Source organism: Giraffa tippelskirchi, chromosome 8 (assembly GCF_054371585.1).
Source record: "Giraffa tippelskirchi isolate mGirTip1 chromosome 8, T2T-mGirTip1v1.2.pri, whole genome shotgun sequence".
In the NCBI taxonomy this organism is placed as follows: domain Eukaryota; kingdom Metazoa; phylum Chordata; class Mammalia; order Artiodactyla; family Giraffidae; genus Giraffa; species Giraffa tippelskirchi.
Window position 1 is genome coordinate 111,204,054 of NC_137282.1, and position 15,806 is coordinate 111,219,859.

The 15,806-nt window shown below is 47.1% G+C and overlaps 1 protein-coding gene across 2 annotated transcripts; it reads right to left on the minus strand.

Annotated features, from left to right (window-relative positions):
• Positions 1-819: 819 nt before the first annotated feature.
• ENC1 (ectodermal-neural cortex 1) lies at positions 820-13,580 on the minus strand. Of its 2 annotated transcripts, XM_081520618.1 has the most exons (4): positions 13,171-13,580; positions 9,139-9,240; positions 7,428-9,072; positions 820-3,425 (listed from the first exon to the last, which is right to left on the minus strand). In XM_081520618.1, exons 2-3 carry the CDS (start codon positions 9,227-9,229, stop codon positions 7,460-7,462), a joined length of 1,704 nt encoding a protein of 567 aa, XP_081376744.1. In that variant the 5' UTR covers positions 9,230-9,240; positions 13,171-13,580; the 3' UTR covers positions 820-3,425; positions 7,428-7,459. The 2 variants fall into 2 exon arrangements, with proteins under 2 accessions (XP_081376744.1, XP_081376743.1); XM_081520617.1 differs by having other exon boundaries at positions 7,428-9,240.
• Between the last annotated feature and the right edge of the window lie 2,226 nt (positions 13,581-15,806).

Consider the following 15,806-nt stretch of genomic DNA (forward strand, 5'->3'; position numbering starts at 1 on the left):
CTCCTCAGTCACTTGTTCTCAAGGCTTGGCTCCGGACCAGCCTCACCCAGCATGGGACTGAATGACGCTTCTGTAAAACCTGAGGCATCTGCTCTGACATCTTGGTCCAAGCCCAAGGGCAGTATTTGCATTCTGCCTACTTGTGTCTCTCCTAGACTTCTAATTAGGTAGTATTTACGGTCTATCCAAAAAAGATTATGCCCAATGTTGCTCTGCCCATTATAACAACAAGGGATCCACCTTAAGTGATAAGGGGGCATCTCCACGTGACATGAAGCCATCCGGAAGTGGGACAAGAGGCTTTACGATGAGCCAGCTGGGATGACGGCTTTCAACTGGAAAGAAACTAAGTGTAATAGAGGGGTTAAACTTGTGGTTTTTCATGCCCCTTCAAAGAAATAATATGCATACATTTCCACTTACTTTAAATGACTCTAAGGTAGTGTCAGCTGAAAACAGGATTTACCTCCAGCCTCTTCTCTCACAGCTTTCCTAACAAGATAAATCCCACAAGGAGTACAGAAACTTAATTATTTCTATATATTAAGCATGCTGTCTTATCACTGCATAGTACACGACTTTATATTCTAAACTATCAGAAAGCCCAACCGAGGTATACTTTGGGTTTGCTTAAATATTCTAAAAGGCCAAAATTTTAAATTACTTAATGTGTAAAATTGCTCTGATAAATGGATATAACTAAATGGTGAAATAGAGGACACCCAGAAAAATTTGAAATGATCCTCTTTTGAATTCAACTAGAAAAAGCACAATTTTTCAATGCCTAAAATTATATTCAATAATGACCCATACACACAATGAAGAGAAAATCTCTAATAATTTATTTGACCTTCAGTTTCACATTGTGAAAAAAAAAAAAAATAACAGTTTTACCAAACCTCAAAAATGTAGTAGCAAACAAGTACATATGAACACGAACACTTCACTTCTTCAACTTACACAGTTTTGTACGTGAACCACATACTCAAAATAGTCAAGAGAGGGATATTATTCAGCTCTAATCATTCTTATTCAGACAGGTGTCAAGCCCAGAGAAAAGGGGTCTACACAATTATACCAGAAGTGGAAGGCTGCCCTTTGTTATCCGTTTCCACAGCAACCAGTCCGAAGAATAAGAAGAACCTTCTCTGTCTTATGCCAAGGTTTTTGTGTGCACTGTGCTGTGAATTGTATTTGCTTCAAAGTGTAGGACATTTCACAGGGTGAGAATGGTCAAGTAGTGAGCCCAAATGCCTCTGTCAATTCAAAGAGCAAGAGTCCAGAAAGTTCCCTGCAGGCTGCAGGCCCACTCTGACCACCGCTCCCTCTGGCTCACACACTGCAATTAATAGAGGATTCAAGGACAGACCACAACTTCGAAACAGCTGCAGAAAATTCACCCTGCTCTCAAAAGCCACATAGCAACACCCACATCTTGCCAGATTTGCATCATAAACTAGGGAGCTGTAACTGCTACAATATACTGCCAGGGTACAATCAGACATTTGCATTGCTTAGAACACATCTAAGAGCGAGGGACTGACTATTGGAAAGTATTGAGACCCTCCCTTTGATTTCAATGGCTCATTTATTTTGGTCCAACTATAGCCCACTTATTCACGGCACAGACGGACATGTACAATTAGTCTAATGTATTCAGGTGGAGAGAAATGTGAGGGATTTATCTGTCATTAGACAATGCAAATACACAATGTCAAAGGTTATTGGTCTTAAACCCTATTTTCTAAGATACAATATTATGAGAAACAGCAATGGAAGCAGTGTGAGTTGCAAATGCTGGGCTTCCCCGGACACTTGCGAGGAAGCACCTATGAGTCTACCACTAATACCTATCACGGCACATGTTTAGCAAACAAGCACTGGAACTAGCAAAGAATGTATTCACAACCCATTCCCAGCTCTCCAGGGAGGCCTCTCAGCGGGGGCCACTGCTTACAATTCTTCGGTGTTTGGGGGGCCATACGTGTCACTTTTGTGCACCAAAGAGTTCTTTTAGAGACTTACCTAAGAGGGAGCACTGAAGTATACATTGTACTCCTCTGAATATCGCCTTGGAGAACTTTTAGCACTTGCTAAACCCTACAGCAGGAAGAGAGAATGACCAGTCTTGGTCAAGCAAATCTGATGAGTGAATTAATTTCTGTCGTTGAGAATTCTGTTTTTTTCCTGTTAACTGTGGTTATGGCCAAGCATTCTCACAGGGTAATAAATAGACAAATAAATAAACTTTGGACAATGCCTTTACCTGTGCCCTATATACAGAACTAGTCCATAGAATTTCCAGGATCTCAGGATATTACACAAAGGGGAAAAAAAAAAAAACTGCCAAGCGATTTGGTCCTTTCCAAACTTCAGTAGCTGAGACAGAAGCAAGTAAATCGGACAGGGATGGAAGGACAGAAAGAAGGCTTCCCTTGCCCCAGGAGCCACTGGCATGACCAGAACCCACGACACCCCAAAGCTGATTTAAGTTTAAGAAAAAAATGACCTTCATGCTTTCCCTACTCTAGGATGTAACTTTAAGTTTCTACCTTGTAATCTTTCCCTGTCTTGACATTTACAAAATCCACCCCCCCACAACCCTTCCCAACCCACCCTCCAGTTATACCCCTAATTGTAACGCCAAAGTTTTCACTTTTGTGCAGCAGAGCACATCACAATGGTCACAAAATTGTGCAAAACGTACAACCATTCACACTCGTCCATACACGTGAAGAGAACTGTAAGCGCTGTTTCAGCATGCAGGTTCAAACAATAAATAGCTAAATCTACAACACATTTCTTACCAGCCAAGGGAAACTTTAAAGTCACTTATAAATAGAAAAGAACATCTAGCAAACAGCTACCAACAATGTCCCCATTGTTCAGAAGCGTTTCTGGGGAGCACAGCCCTGGGAGATTAGCATGGAGTCCAGCGGTCCTCACTTCTGCAGCCAGCCCAGCCAGCTCCCTCCTGGCCCCACAGTCGGGTTTTCCAATCTCCAACAGCAGCTGGTGTGGAGGCTTCAAGCTTGCTCCTCAGAGAGAGGTGACAACCATTTCAAATTTTACACATAAGTGGTGGAACCCATGGAAAATCAAATGCTGAATATGGTACAGCAAGAAAAAAGGGCTGGTTTTTCTCTCCCTTTGAGAAGCTGATTAATGCTGACATTAATCCACAATTACAAGACAAGGACTAGATCACAGGTTTGTTCATTCATATTTAAACCATGTGCTACTTGCACTGAAAATCCCACCCCCTCCCCCACCCCCTTCCTTCATGTCCAGTTAGAAGCATTTACAAGGTGCAGTGGATTGGATGCGAGTCTTGTAGCAACTTCTTTTCCTTTTTCTTGTCTTTCATTCGATTTGGCCTCTCTAAAGTAGAAATCTCATCTTGTCTCATCAAGGGATGGAGTCAGCTAAAATAGAGGAGAAGGAAGATTTTTTGTTAGTCTCAACTCTAAAAAAACAATTAAACTCAGGACAGAGCTGGTCAATATTGCTTTTAAAGGTCTTAATTACACATTTGGCAGGCACTGTACAAAGATGTTTAAAGTGGCAAACTTAAATGAACACACTTGTGCATTCGTGCATGCAGACACTCCAGCAAAAACAAGGTATCCACAGAAAAGAACCTCACCTCCTGATTAAACATACACACATTCAAATCAAACCTATACACCTAGGTGCTGCTACGTCTTCTGCTTCTGATATGCGTAATTCCTCTCCATGGTTAAACAGCACCACTGTAAAGTGATCACCAGAGGGTCACAAGAGATTCCTCTGCCAATTCACCCCCACCCCCTTTGGCCCATTTACCATAAAGGATTCCAAATTAAATTTATTCACCATATAGAAAGCAGACATATTAATCCTCTTATTTAAATGCATCTCTGCTATTCATTATGGCAGAAATCAGTCTCGCTCCTTTTCACATGACAGCACACCAGGCCTCAGCTGCCAAGGCTGGAGTTTATTCTCCAAGTTCATCAGTCCACACTTAAGAGACTCAGGCTGTGGTATGCAGCATTCAGCATTACTACCTGCAGGACTGACTGACCGTCGATTATAAATTCAAGGTGCTGTAACCACAAAGCTTGCAGGTTTCATGGGAGCTGGTGGTTTCTCACACCACCCATCCTTCACACTTGGTTAAGTCTAATTTTACCTAAGGAGAGTTTGCAGAGGGCTTTTGTCTTTGAAAAGCTCCCCCCATCTGTTCTCAGAGCACATTTCCAGCCCCAGCATAGGAATCTGCAGCCCCAATGCTGAAATTCCAAGTAGAGACAAAGAGAATTCAGAAGCAGCCGCTCATCACTCACAGAGTCCTTCTTGCTCTCGTGTGTTCGGAAGTCTGATTCATTCCATTAGCTGTTTCTTCCATTTCAAAACAGTGATTCAAGCTTTCAAGACATTCCTTAGACTACGGTGTCATCCCCCACCCCTACCTCCTTGGAACCTATACATCAACATGAGGCCAAAAGAATGCATCTTGTAATAATATGAAATTTCAAGATGTTGCATACTCAAACAGAAAAACAAACCAAAAAAAAACAAAAACAAAAACACCTCCAGAAAGGGGGGCAGGGAACAAACCGAACCAAAATCCAAGTGTTGTCAAGTTGGGGCCACAGAGCACCATGAACATGCACTGAAATCAAAGCCATTTCCTTTCTGTCCCTCCCAGCACTGTCAGAGCAGCAAGAAAGAGTTAAAATCACCTTGGTGGATAAGCTTTCAGGCAGAGGGAAACTTTGTGTTAACACTGTACTAATTCAGGGAGCACCTACATTTGGAAGGCAAAGCCAGGTCCCGGAAGCACTCGCAGCTCACGACTGATAGCTACACAGCACCTCTTGAAAGTCACTCCATCCGGCTTAAGTGTTTTAACACTATCTTGTGTGCAGTAAACTTTAAAAATTTAAACCAACATTCTCCCCGTCGGAAACAGCCAGAGTGGCTTTGATCAGGCCCACACCATCCTTTATAAAGGCAAATTCAGCCCCATCAAATTTACTTGTCCTGTGCTTGATTCTCTGGCTAATTGCACCAAGAGTGGAGAGGATATGTTTCGAATATAACCCAACACTTTTTTTGCTCCATTTCCCAGGGGCCGGACATGTGTGATTAAGGTTCAAAGACCCAGGAGAGGGTGAATTCAAGTGTTTGCTAACATACTCACTCTGGGCTGAGAAAGAAGGTACCAAAAATGAAGTAGAGAGATAACAAGCAGGTAACAGGCATAGAAACCTCATTTTCCCACAACACATAGAGCTAATTCCACTTCGAGGTAAGGTCTAAATTGAAGGGAGGAATGAAAACTAGTAACAGTATTGAACACTTAATATGTTACGGACATGGGCTAGGTATTTTCACCCCTTTCTTTGTTTTTTCCTCATTTATCAACTCATCCAAGTCTAAACTGGGACAGATCTTAAGGAAAGCACAATTCGAATCACTCATTTAACAAAGGAGAACTCTGAAGTGCAGAGAGGTCCAGACTCCACAGCTGAACACTAGAACCAGACAGCCGTGGTCTCTCTCTTTCTGCCTCCAATTCCTTATCTCGCTCCAAGGATGCCAAGCCAATCACCGCTTGGAAGTATCGCCACTGTCACTGGCAATTTTTAAGGCTCTCCTACGCAAATATAGTCAATTCTGGACTAACACCCAATTTAGCATGCTGTTAATTGACGCTTTCACCTAGAAGGTTCTTTAAACTTGCTTTAGAGTTGAGTAATGCATTTATATAGCAAATGAAATAACCCCTTTCAGAGCATTTGTTTATTCAGGATTACTGAGATGCCAGCGAGGCTGCAAAAACCAGTTTAGTTTGGAACAGTTACCCCATTCGCTCCCCAGAGGACGGTCCTGACAGTCCCTCTGCCCCTGATGGTGTCTCGGTACAGGTAAACATTACATTACTAAGGACTGCACCAACTGTAACAGGAGGAGATGATGGAAGAAGTGAAAGAAATAAAAAGATTACATGTCAAAGGGAGATCAATTTTACTGGTGTTTCTAAACGAGCTATAAGAGATGAGGAAAGAAAAGACAGATGAGTCCAAATCCCCTCTTTGCTGGATGGTCCCCCTGAACGGTGTGAAACATACTGGAGAGCACAGAGCCAACCCTTTCCAAGTAACGAGCTCATCTTCACAAGCAGTTCCTGCAAAGCAGATCCTTAAACTTTATCCTCTTATTATCGGTAACGAGCCCTCTAGTCACCAAAACAAATCAACCCATTCCATGTGCTCTGTGCTCCACTCACACACGCTTGAGTGACTTCAGGGCCAATCCTGAGAGTGCTTTAAGGGCAAGCAAGGCAGCCATTAGCTCCCTGAACCCTGAACTGCGAAGGCCCATTAATTATTCGAACCAAGAGTATGATATACTCTTAAGTACACAAGACAACCATTATGTACTCAGATATATGACACAGAAACACAACTTTTGTTCACCCTGACAATGGGGTCAGCCTGAATGATTAACTCTGAAAAGCTGCAGGAAGGGTGGTTTGGATGGCTCCGTGTCCACACATCAGACAAGCTTATACAATGCAGGTGCAATTTTTTCCAAGGACAGACCCAGATTTCACGAAAGTTAGTCAATGCCCTAAAGGGGTCAGGTTGGGGATGGGGGGGGGACATTTTAAATAAGCTAATAAATAATTTTGGACAGAATACACTGGGAATAATTTTCAGCATTCGATTTTTGAAACCCTACTTCATTCCAAAAAGGGTTTGAGGAAGCTCAATCTAAATATCAACAATTATCTCTTGGGGTGATAACAGTGTGAAGTGTACTAACTGCCCATTTGGTATGAGCTTACCCTCTGGAGCCAGACTGCCTGGATTGAGGTCTTGACCAACCTTTCCGCCTGCAAAGCCCTATGACCTCAGGCAACTTACTTACCCCCTATGTACATCAGATGTTTTCATCTATAAAGTGCTCCTGTAGTAACATCCCACAGGGTTGTTGTGAGGACCAAATGAAAAGATCCATGTGAAATACACAGCCCAGCAGCCAGCAAATGGGGAGGGCTCAGAAGACATCAGCTGGCACTATTAACATAGGTCAGGGTTCCCAAACAGGTCGTAATTAGAATCACTGAAGAACTTTCTAAAAATGCTAATGCCTGGGACCCACCCAGACCCAACAAACCCAGCCTCTGGGGTGGGCAGATTTTGGAAAGCTCGAGATTCTGAGGCTCAGAAGAGGCTCAGAACCACTGGCTGATGATCTGGGGGTGTTGCAGCTGTGGTCAACACAAGTATTTAAGCTTTGGGGTACAAGTGCTTTTATTGGTATAGTTTGTGTGGTATCTCTATAGGATGGGCTATAGGGAGCCTGTCTTATTCCACTTACGAGCTTACACAACTCACTTAACTATACAGATACTTACAGCTAAGCTGACTTACCTCACGCTCACTCTCTCCAGGATGCAAGGCATTTAAGAAGGCAGATGTTTCCAGGTGCTGACAAATGCAGTAGGGATCAGTGAGTATGGGACTGTGGTGATGCTGTTCCATGCGTCCAACGTTGGGTCGTAGCAGTCCAGAGTTTTGCATCGCTGAATGCCAAAGTATCCTCCAACCACGTAGAGTTTGTTTCCGGAGGCCACGGCGTGGCAGCTCATGCGCTTTGCCGTCACATCTCCCACCTTGGTCCACTGGTAAGTCTCGCTGTTGAATTTATACGCCGAGCAGGCGGAGAACTCGGTATCTCCCCCCATAATAAAAATCTGGTTACCCAGCACAGCTGCTGCCGTGTAACGCCAGGGCTGGGGACAGGTGGCTGGGACCGTCCACCTGTTTTCACACTGATCGTAACACTGAACTTTGGGGAGCTTGTCATGACTGACGCTGGTACCCCCGAAAGCAAACAGCTTGAGCTTGGCACTCACCACTGCAGCGTTGCTGACCCCTTCTCGGAGGGGAGCCACCATGGTCCATTTGTTGGTTGTGGGGTCGTAATGTTCTACTTGCTTTAGAGAGACCGAGGGGGAGGCTGGGAGGCAGCCAGTGGCAGCAGTGTGCCCCCCGACCACATACAGGCAGTGCTTGAGTTCAGCAGAGCCGTGGCCAAACCTGGCCACCAGCATGGGGGCCGCCTTGGACCACTCCTCATGCAGGGTATCATAAACCCAGACGTCTTTCGAGACTCCGTTCTCAGACCCTCGCCCCCCAGTAATGTATACTTTGCAGCCAATTGCACACGCACTGAATTCTTTTCTCGGGCTTGGGATGTCAGCCTTGGGAATGATCTCTTTGGCCTTCTGGTCAACCAGATACAGTTTGTCACACATGAAAGTCTGTCCTCCCAAGAGAAAGAGGGCATGGCCGGTTTTCCGGGGCCGGGCACAGAGGCTGGTCACCACACCGTCGTTCTGCAGGATTTTCAGTTTGCACCTGATGGCCTCTTCCACGATCTCCTTGCTCTTCCTCTGCTTGGTGATGAGTTCTTCCATGGCCACATTCTCCATGAGATAGATGGCCGGCAGCAGAGCCAGCCGCACCGTCTGCAACAGCTCTGGGAGGTAGCAGTAGCGCTTCTTCAGGTCGTAGCTGATCCAGTTAATTGCAGACTCGTACACAAGCCTTTCGTCTTCGGTCTCCAGCTCTTCACTGGACAAGAGCTGCACTACCATGTCCTGGGGCAGCTGGAGGAAATCTTCGTTCTTCCTGATGGTCTGGAAGTTGCTGAGACACATCCGCCAGGAGAGCTCGTACAGCTTGGTGCACTGGTGCGCGTCGGAGAGCAGCAGCATGCCCAGGCAGTTGGTGGGGTGCAGGTTCTTTTCCAGGAACTCGGCACACGCGTCCCGGATGTCTTGAAACTCCAGCATGTCGCCGGCTTCCAGGAGCGATTCTGCATTTTCTTCATTGATGATGACCCGGGAGGAGTAGGCATAGTCGAGGAGCAGCTCCAAGACTTCCGGGTGGATGGAATTGTCGAAGTTGACTTCACTGTCCTGGCTCTCTTTCAGGCCCCCGCTGAACATGGCTTCGAAGTAGCGGCTGCACGCGGCCAGCACAGCCCGGTGACAAGGGAAGGTCCTGTTTCCTGCGTGGAGAAGAACATCCGTGAAGAGGCGCTGCTGGCGTAACAGGTTCAGGTGGGTGAGGACACTGTCCGCGTAGGAGGACTTGTGGAACAGGTAGATGTTGATGGAGCCACTGCTGGCCCTGGACTTGCGGTTCTCGTGCACGCTGACAGACATTGTTTCCACTTCTGAAAAAAAACACACACAACTACTGAAGAGTGATGCTCCCAGTGTTCAGAACAGCCAAACCAAAGCCATGATCAAAACCAGAAGACAAAAGACATGTGCGATCAGAACACTTCGCTGTGGGCCCCGCTGCCTACTATTCTGAATAATGGATGGCCAGGCCTACCCAAAGCCAGAGACAGTTACCTATAAGGAAAGACACTCACTCACACTACTGTTGAGCTATGTAAACTATACATTGTTTAAAAAAAAAAAAATCACTGCTCAAGAGCAGGTTCATCTTGGAAAACCTGATTGCCAACTTTCAGGATGCTGAAGTCCTTGAGAATGTAAGTCAGCAAAAGCCAAGAAGATCAAGGTCTCATTCTCACAGGTCCCTGCCCTGGTCCAGCTGATTCAGGGTTGGTCACTTGCAATGCCAGGCCTCCAGCTCTCATAACGCCAGGATGGGCACAAGTTTTAATGCCCTATGCAACATAAATCCATGTGTAAGACAAATACCTACTAATTAATTCCATTAAGAATTCCTTTGGTAAGACCCACTGTCTTTACCAAAGTGTAGGTATAGTAAATTGGAAATGTAACACTAAAACCACGGGTGTAAGCCAACTTCTGAAGTGACCAAACATTTATTTAACATTACAAATCATTTCTAACCAGACACCTCTACCACTTCAGTCCTAAAAGAGCCCCAATACAAACATGACCATATACTGATCAGCAAGCTATCCTGGAAACACAGAATAGACTCTGGCCTCAATTACCATCTACCTTTGCTGCTTTGGCCAGCTTCCAAAATGGGGATTTGTGCCCAGAAAAGAAAGACTAGTTTGAGTAGCAAACTCAGGAGTTCCGTTGCTCTGTTCTCCCTGCTTTAAATCAATTCTTAGAAAACCAGCTGCAAGAACAAAGGGTGTATCCACTGCTTTCTCTCGATTACACAAGGATCACCAGGACCATCCCTGTGGACCTGCAGATGCTGGCACCTGCATATAGGGAGATCAGAATGCAAACGTTAATTTATCTAAATCAAAACACACATACACACGTGTGTGTGCATCTGTGTTGCCAGCCATTGTTAACTTAGGGTCACTCTAGAATTTATTTGCTGACTACAGTGCTTTCCTCAGTATTTAAATGGGAATTACAGCAGAACAGAATCGACTCTTTGGCTTTCCTCAGTAATCAAAGTGTAGGCTAAAGATACAGGACATGCCTATTACCTATCTTCAAAAACTGAATTATCTTTTTCCTTTTTAACCCTACCCTTCTGTTAAGTCAAAGGAATAAAGGCTTCAGGAACCCGCCTGTCAGAGGATTTGTAGGGAAGCTGTTTATTCCAGGAAGGTGAAATGCATCAATACAGTATCTGTTCCAAACAGGGAACAGCCAGTCCTTACCAGCCTTGTTTCCTTCAGCCTGACCAGTGGAGGCAAGGCAGGCACAGAAAACAACAGAGGCAGATGCCTTTGACACACCGGTCTCAGACTATTAGGATCTGAAACTTGTTTTCTTTTATTTTAGGCATGTAACTTTTCATTATGAGTAAACATGTTTTCTTTTATTTTAGACATGTAACTTTTCATTAAGAGTAAACATGACTTTCTGGAGAAGAAAATACACAACCGAGTCCTAGGGCTCTGGTGTTAAGACTTTAGGAAGCGCCCATCAGTCTCCACATGACCTGCGCTGTGACAAATGGTGAGGAGGCCAGCACCAACCCCCTCAAGCTAAGCCTGTAAGGTCTAGTCCATGTTACCCAAGGCCCAGTGCTCCAAAGAGCAACCGACAGGACCCTATGTAAATGCACCAGGTTCTCCAATGTGTTCAAAACCTGAATTAGCATCCCTGCTGTTCAACTGCTGTAGTCATCATTTGCATGAGCACATTCAATCTTAAGTACTTTGAAGACAAGTTTTAGCCTAAACCTCAAAAAATGGTATAAATACTCTTATGCCTCATATAGAAACTTGCAACAATTCCAAATGAGTAGCTATGCTTTTTCATTTTTTTTTAACTAATGCTTCCAAAGCAACCTCAAAAGCTGCCTCCCTTGGATGGACCTAGAGATTATCACACAAAGTAAGTCAGACAGAAAAAGACAAACATCAGATATGCTTATATGGAAAACCTTTTTTAAAAAAGATAGAAATAAACTTATTTACAAAACAGAAATAGACACACACATAGAAAACAAACTTATGGTTACCAAGGGGGAAGGGAGAAAGGAAGAATAAATTAGGAGTTTGGGATTAAAATACACACACTACTATATATAAAATAGACAGCCAACAAGAACCTACTGTATAGCATATATACTCAATGTCCTGCAATAGCCTATAATGGAAAAGAATTCATAAAAGTGTGTGTATTCTGAACACTTTGCTGTATACCTGAAACTAACAACACTGTAAATCAACTGTATTTCAATTAAAAAAAAAAAAAAAGCTGCCTTCTTTCTGGCTAAGAGTGAATGCAGCTCTGACAGAAGAATGAGGCTCTTACACAAGGTACAGAAGCACCCAAGTGCCTGCAGACTGAGTTGGAATCACACCCACCAGGCCCAGAATGCATTTCCCTCAGCAGTGTAAAACAACACTCATAGGCAGGCTACACTTAACATAACAGTTTAGAAGACACGGGACACAGGATCCACATCTCTTTGCAGCCTGTGTTTATGCGCCCGTATTTCCCAAGTAGGTTCAAAAGCCAGCAGAAGAGCCTAGCCTGTCATCTTGGATGCCACCCAGATGGAGAAGTCTGTCACAGTCAAAATCCAACAATCTTGCGGGAATATTTGATTAAAAGGTACACTTGAAGACCCAAGGGAGACAACTTGCCTTTTGGTTTAAAAGTATGCAAACATGAAAACATCAGCAGAAACCATGTATACAGCCTCTAAACACACCTTCAACACAGAATGAATCATCCTCCTGGCATTTTTTAAGCCCCCAGAGAAATAATATTTGCATGCCAAGTAAGTGGCCAAAAAACGCACACATATACTTAACCTGCCTCTACAAAGAAGAAGGGGAAAAGGGCTGCTATTACCAGTGAACATCAAAAGGAATTCTGGCTACAGTAACTTCAGTTCACTTAATGCTCTTTAACCAGGATCTCAGCCTCCAATACTTAGCAGCGCGTCACATTTAAGTTTTGAACCTGATCTCCAGGCCATCAAAGGAGAAACTAGGCAGATTTTCTCAGGCAATTTACATTATTGATAACAAAGGAACAACACTAGAAAGAGACTGTTAACAAGAAAAGCATTTTACCATAGAGTCCTCTATAGTCCTTGTAACGCTCTTTAACACATGGCCATGCCTGTGAGGGTGACACCAGATACACGCCAAGTTCAATGGTTCATCTCCACCCCGCCTACCAATTCCTATCCTTCGAAACTAAGCATGTTAAGGCTAAACAACTTGCATGACAAAAACCTCATTTTTCAGAAGGCAGTTTTCATTCATTCCCCACAGACATCTGGCCGCAGTGAACATGCCCTCACCAGGGGTGTCTGTAAGTGACCCCAAGGCTCGCAGTGCCCCGTAGGGTGCAAGGGGAACAGACAATCCCGCGCTCCCGGCACGGCTCTTTCCGCGGAGGCGAGTGGGGCGGCGGGGGGTGTGTGTGAAGGGGGGGGTCGATCGTATCCTCGCTGAGCTCCTCTCTCCCCAGCGGCTCGTCCGGGCGGCGGAGAGGAGGCCCCTCGGGCAGTGCCGGGCTCTGCTTGCCGTAGGAGCGCCGCGGCGGGCCGGGGTCTCCGCCCGAGGACAGCTCCCCTCCGCCACCTAAGTCGGAGCTCCGGGCTCTGCGGTGCGCGCGCGCTCACACACACACACACACACACACACCCACACACCCCCGCAGACCAGGCAGCCCCGGAAACCCGCGGCGCCCGCAACAGGTCCGCGGCGGCGGCGGAGACTTACAGCAGTGGCGGCCGGCCACAGCGCACAACCAGTTAGTTGGGTCTGGCCTCGGTAACCGGGCGGGGAGGCGACGGAGCGGACGTCTCAGCCCCAGGGAGCAATAGCGACTGCCCTGGCGAAAGGAGCGCGCATGGGGCTCCGGCTCGCTGGCTGGTTACCGCGGGCTGATCGCCGCGGTCTCACGATTCCCAGGTCACGGACTCTGTGCCTGCCACCCGCGGAGCAGCTCCCGGAGGGCGCTCGGGAGGGAAGAGCGAGCCAGCGGCCGCAGGCGCCGCGGAAGGAGGCGGGCTGAACGCTCGGGGGAGGGAGCTGGAAAGAGCCGTGCGCGCCGGCGGCCGCCTGGCGTCTCCACTCGGTCTCTGCAGCGCCTCAGCCGCCCGCCTCCTCTCCGGCTGCCCGAGCAGTCTGCGCGCGGCAGCCCAGCGCCCGGCTATAAGCGGCGAGACGGGGAGGGGAGGAAGGGGAGGGGAGAGGGCGCGTAGGCAAAAAGTGACACCAGGGGAGGGAGGGAGGAAGCGCGTGAAAGCGGCCGGCGGAGGAGGAGGAGGAGGAGGAAGGGGAGGAGAGCGTGTCGGGGGAGTTAATCGAGAAAGGAAGCGGGGGAGGGGGCTGTGGCAAGTAGAGAGACAAAGCGGATGCGAAATCTCAGCCACCAGCAGCTGCAACCTTCGGGAATCGCGAGTAAAACAAGTTTTCCTGGGTCGCTGTGTATGCGTCTTGAGCAGAGCAGGGTGCTTAGAGACCCTTCGGCGGGGGTTAGGGACAGCGCGGTCCCCCCAGGGTGCTCTCCGCGTTGCGGGAGCCGACGTGAGGCTCAGCAAAGAGAGACAAGAGGCGAGACGGGTGTTAGTGGTTCGCGCCCTGGGCGCACACAGCCTGCCCGCTGGGCGAGATACCTGGAGGGGGACAACGGCGAGGCATGAACACAATTTTGGACCCCCTAGGCATTCCGCAGGTTGGGCAAAGCCGGGCTGTAGGGCTTCTCTGTAGGGCAGGGGACCAGAACGGCTTGAGCCCCGGGGGCGCTTCCTGCCCCCACGTCCGCCCTCCCCACCCACCGCGGGTGCGGCACCCGCGGCCGGACTCTGCCCCACGCCGCCCAGGGCTGCAAGCCCGGCGCTGTCCGGCGGAGCGCGCACCACGTGCTTTGCAGCCAATCGCTGCGGATGCTTGATTCAAAACGAACTGCTCCAAGGAGTGGCCACGCCGCCACCCCTCCGTAGTGATAAACCTTTAATCGCCGCTTCAGACCCGGCCCTTTCCTATCTTTTATCGCCAGGTTGTGTTAGGTAGGAGTTCAGCAAAAAAAAAAATGGCTCAGCGCATACACGTTTGAAGCGCCGCGTGCCACGAAAAGGAAAAGTGATTAGAAAAAAATCTCGAACGGCGATCACTATTTATGAAACCCATTTTTGATCTTTGTACCAAGGGCTTGTCTTTCCACTGGGAGCTGAAATGCCTGTTTTTCTTTTTATTGGGTATTGGGAATAAAGTATGTGAATGAACTGTAGAGATTACCGGTCCAGCCCCCGCCCTTTTTTTTTTTTTTTTTACAGATTGGGAAACTGAGGCCCAGGGAGATCTGGAGTGAATTGTCCAGCTCGAGAGCACACAGCTACTTGCAATGGCCTAGCCCTATAGCTACAGTGGAGATCCCCACTTCCCAGCTTTCTTTTAAATGTTAGACGCAGAAATGGTTTAACAGGCAGAGGAGGCTCCCCCTGACGCGCCCGAAGTCCAGAGACTATAGAAACCTCTCTCAAGGCCCTCTCGGTCCTTTAACCCCACTTTCCTTTAAGCACGGTCCCTCCAGGTATTCGCGCTGAGAAATTTCGCTCCTCGCAAACAAAGAAAGACAGTGCCCTCTGAAGTCCTTTGTTCGCATTAACTCGTCAGCTTCACCACGAGCCTTTACAAATCTGCTTCATATTTTAACTTATTATGCAGAGTCGCGGCTCCAGGCTGCTCCACAAAGCTAGAGAGGCCAGATCGGTTACCGGTCAGACCCACGTGCAGGGGGTCTGCCAGCTGCAAGGTAAAGAGACCCGGTACTTTGCTAACCCACCCCTGGTTCCTAAAGATGTGGATAAAAATCAGCGAAGACCAGACGGAAAGGCCGCAAGTACCTGAAATAGGTGCTGAAAAGCCGAGAGGGGTAAACGTGTTGTATTGCACAGATGTCTTTTAAAAAACATGTTTTCTTAGCCTGCGGTAAGGTGTGGGGGAAGGTAATCAGTGCAGCCTCTGGAGGCACCTCCTCCTAGCGCTTTATCTCTCTTGACTGCGGGTCAAAAACAAGCAGGTTGGTTCTGAAGACCAAATGTTAGTATCTGCCCTGGAGGGTGGGACTGGAGTGGGGGTGGGTGTTCGGTTAAGAGATTATACACTTTTTCTCATTAAAGAGAAGTATTTCCTTCTTATTTCAGTTACTTACCAAATCTACAGGGACCTGTACCTAGATGACCCTGCCTAGGAATAACACATGTCCTGAGTTCATTTGGTTGGCTGGAGATTTTGCCACAGGAAGCCGCTGAGCTAAGAACAGGCCATCTGTTTCTGTTGTGTCTTTACCACTCAGAAATGCAGAGTGTCCTTAAAAGGAGGGAGGGGGAGAGGGATGGGCATGACAGCAA

Excerpts from the sequence above, each read along its gene's own strand:
- ENC1 (XM_081520617.1), bottom strand. The coding sequence starts at position 9,229 with ATGTCTGTCAGCGTGCACGAGAACCGCAAGTCCAGGGCCAGCAGTGGC.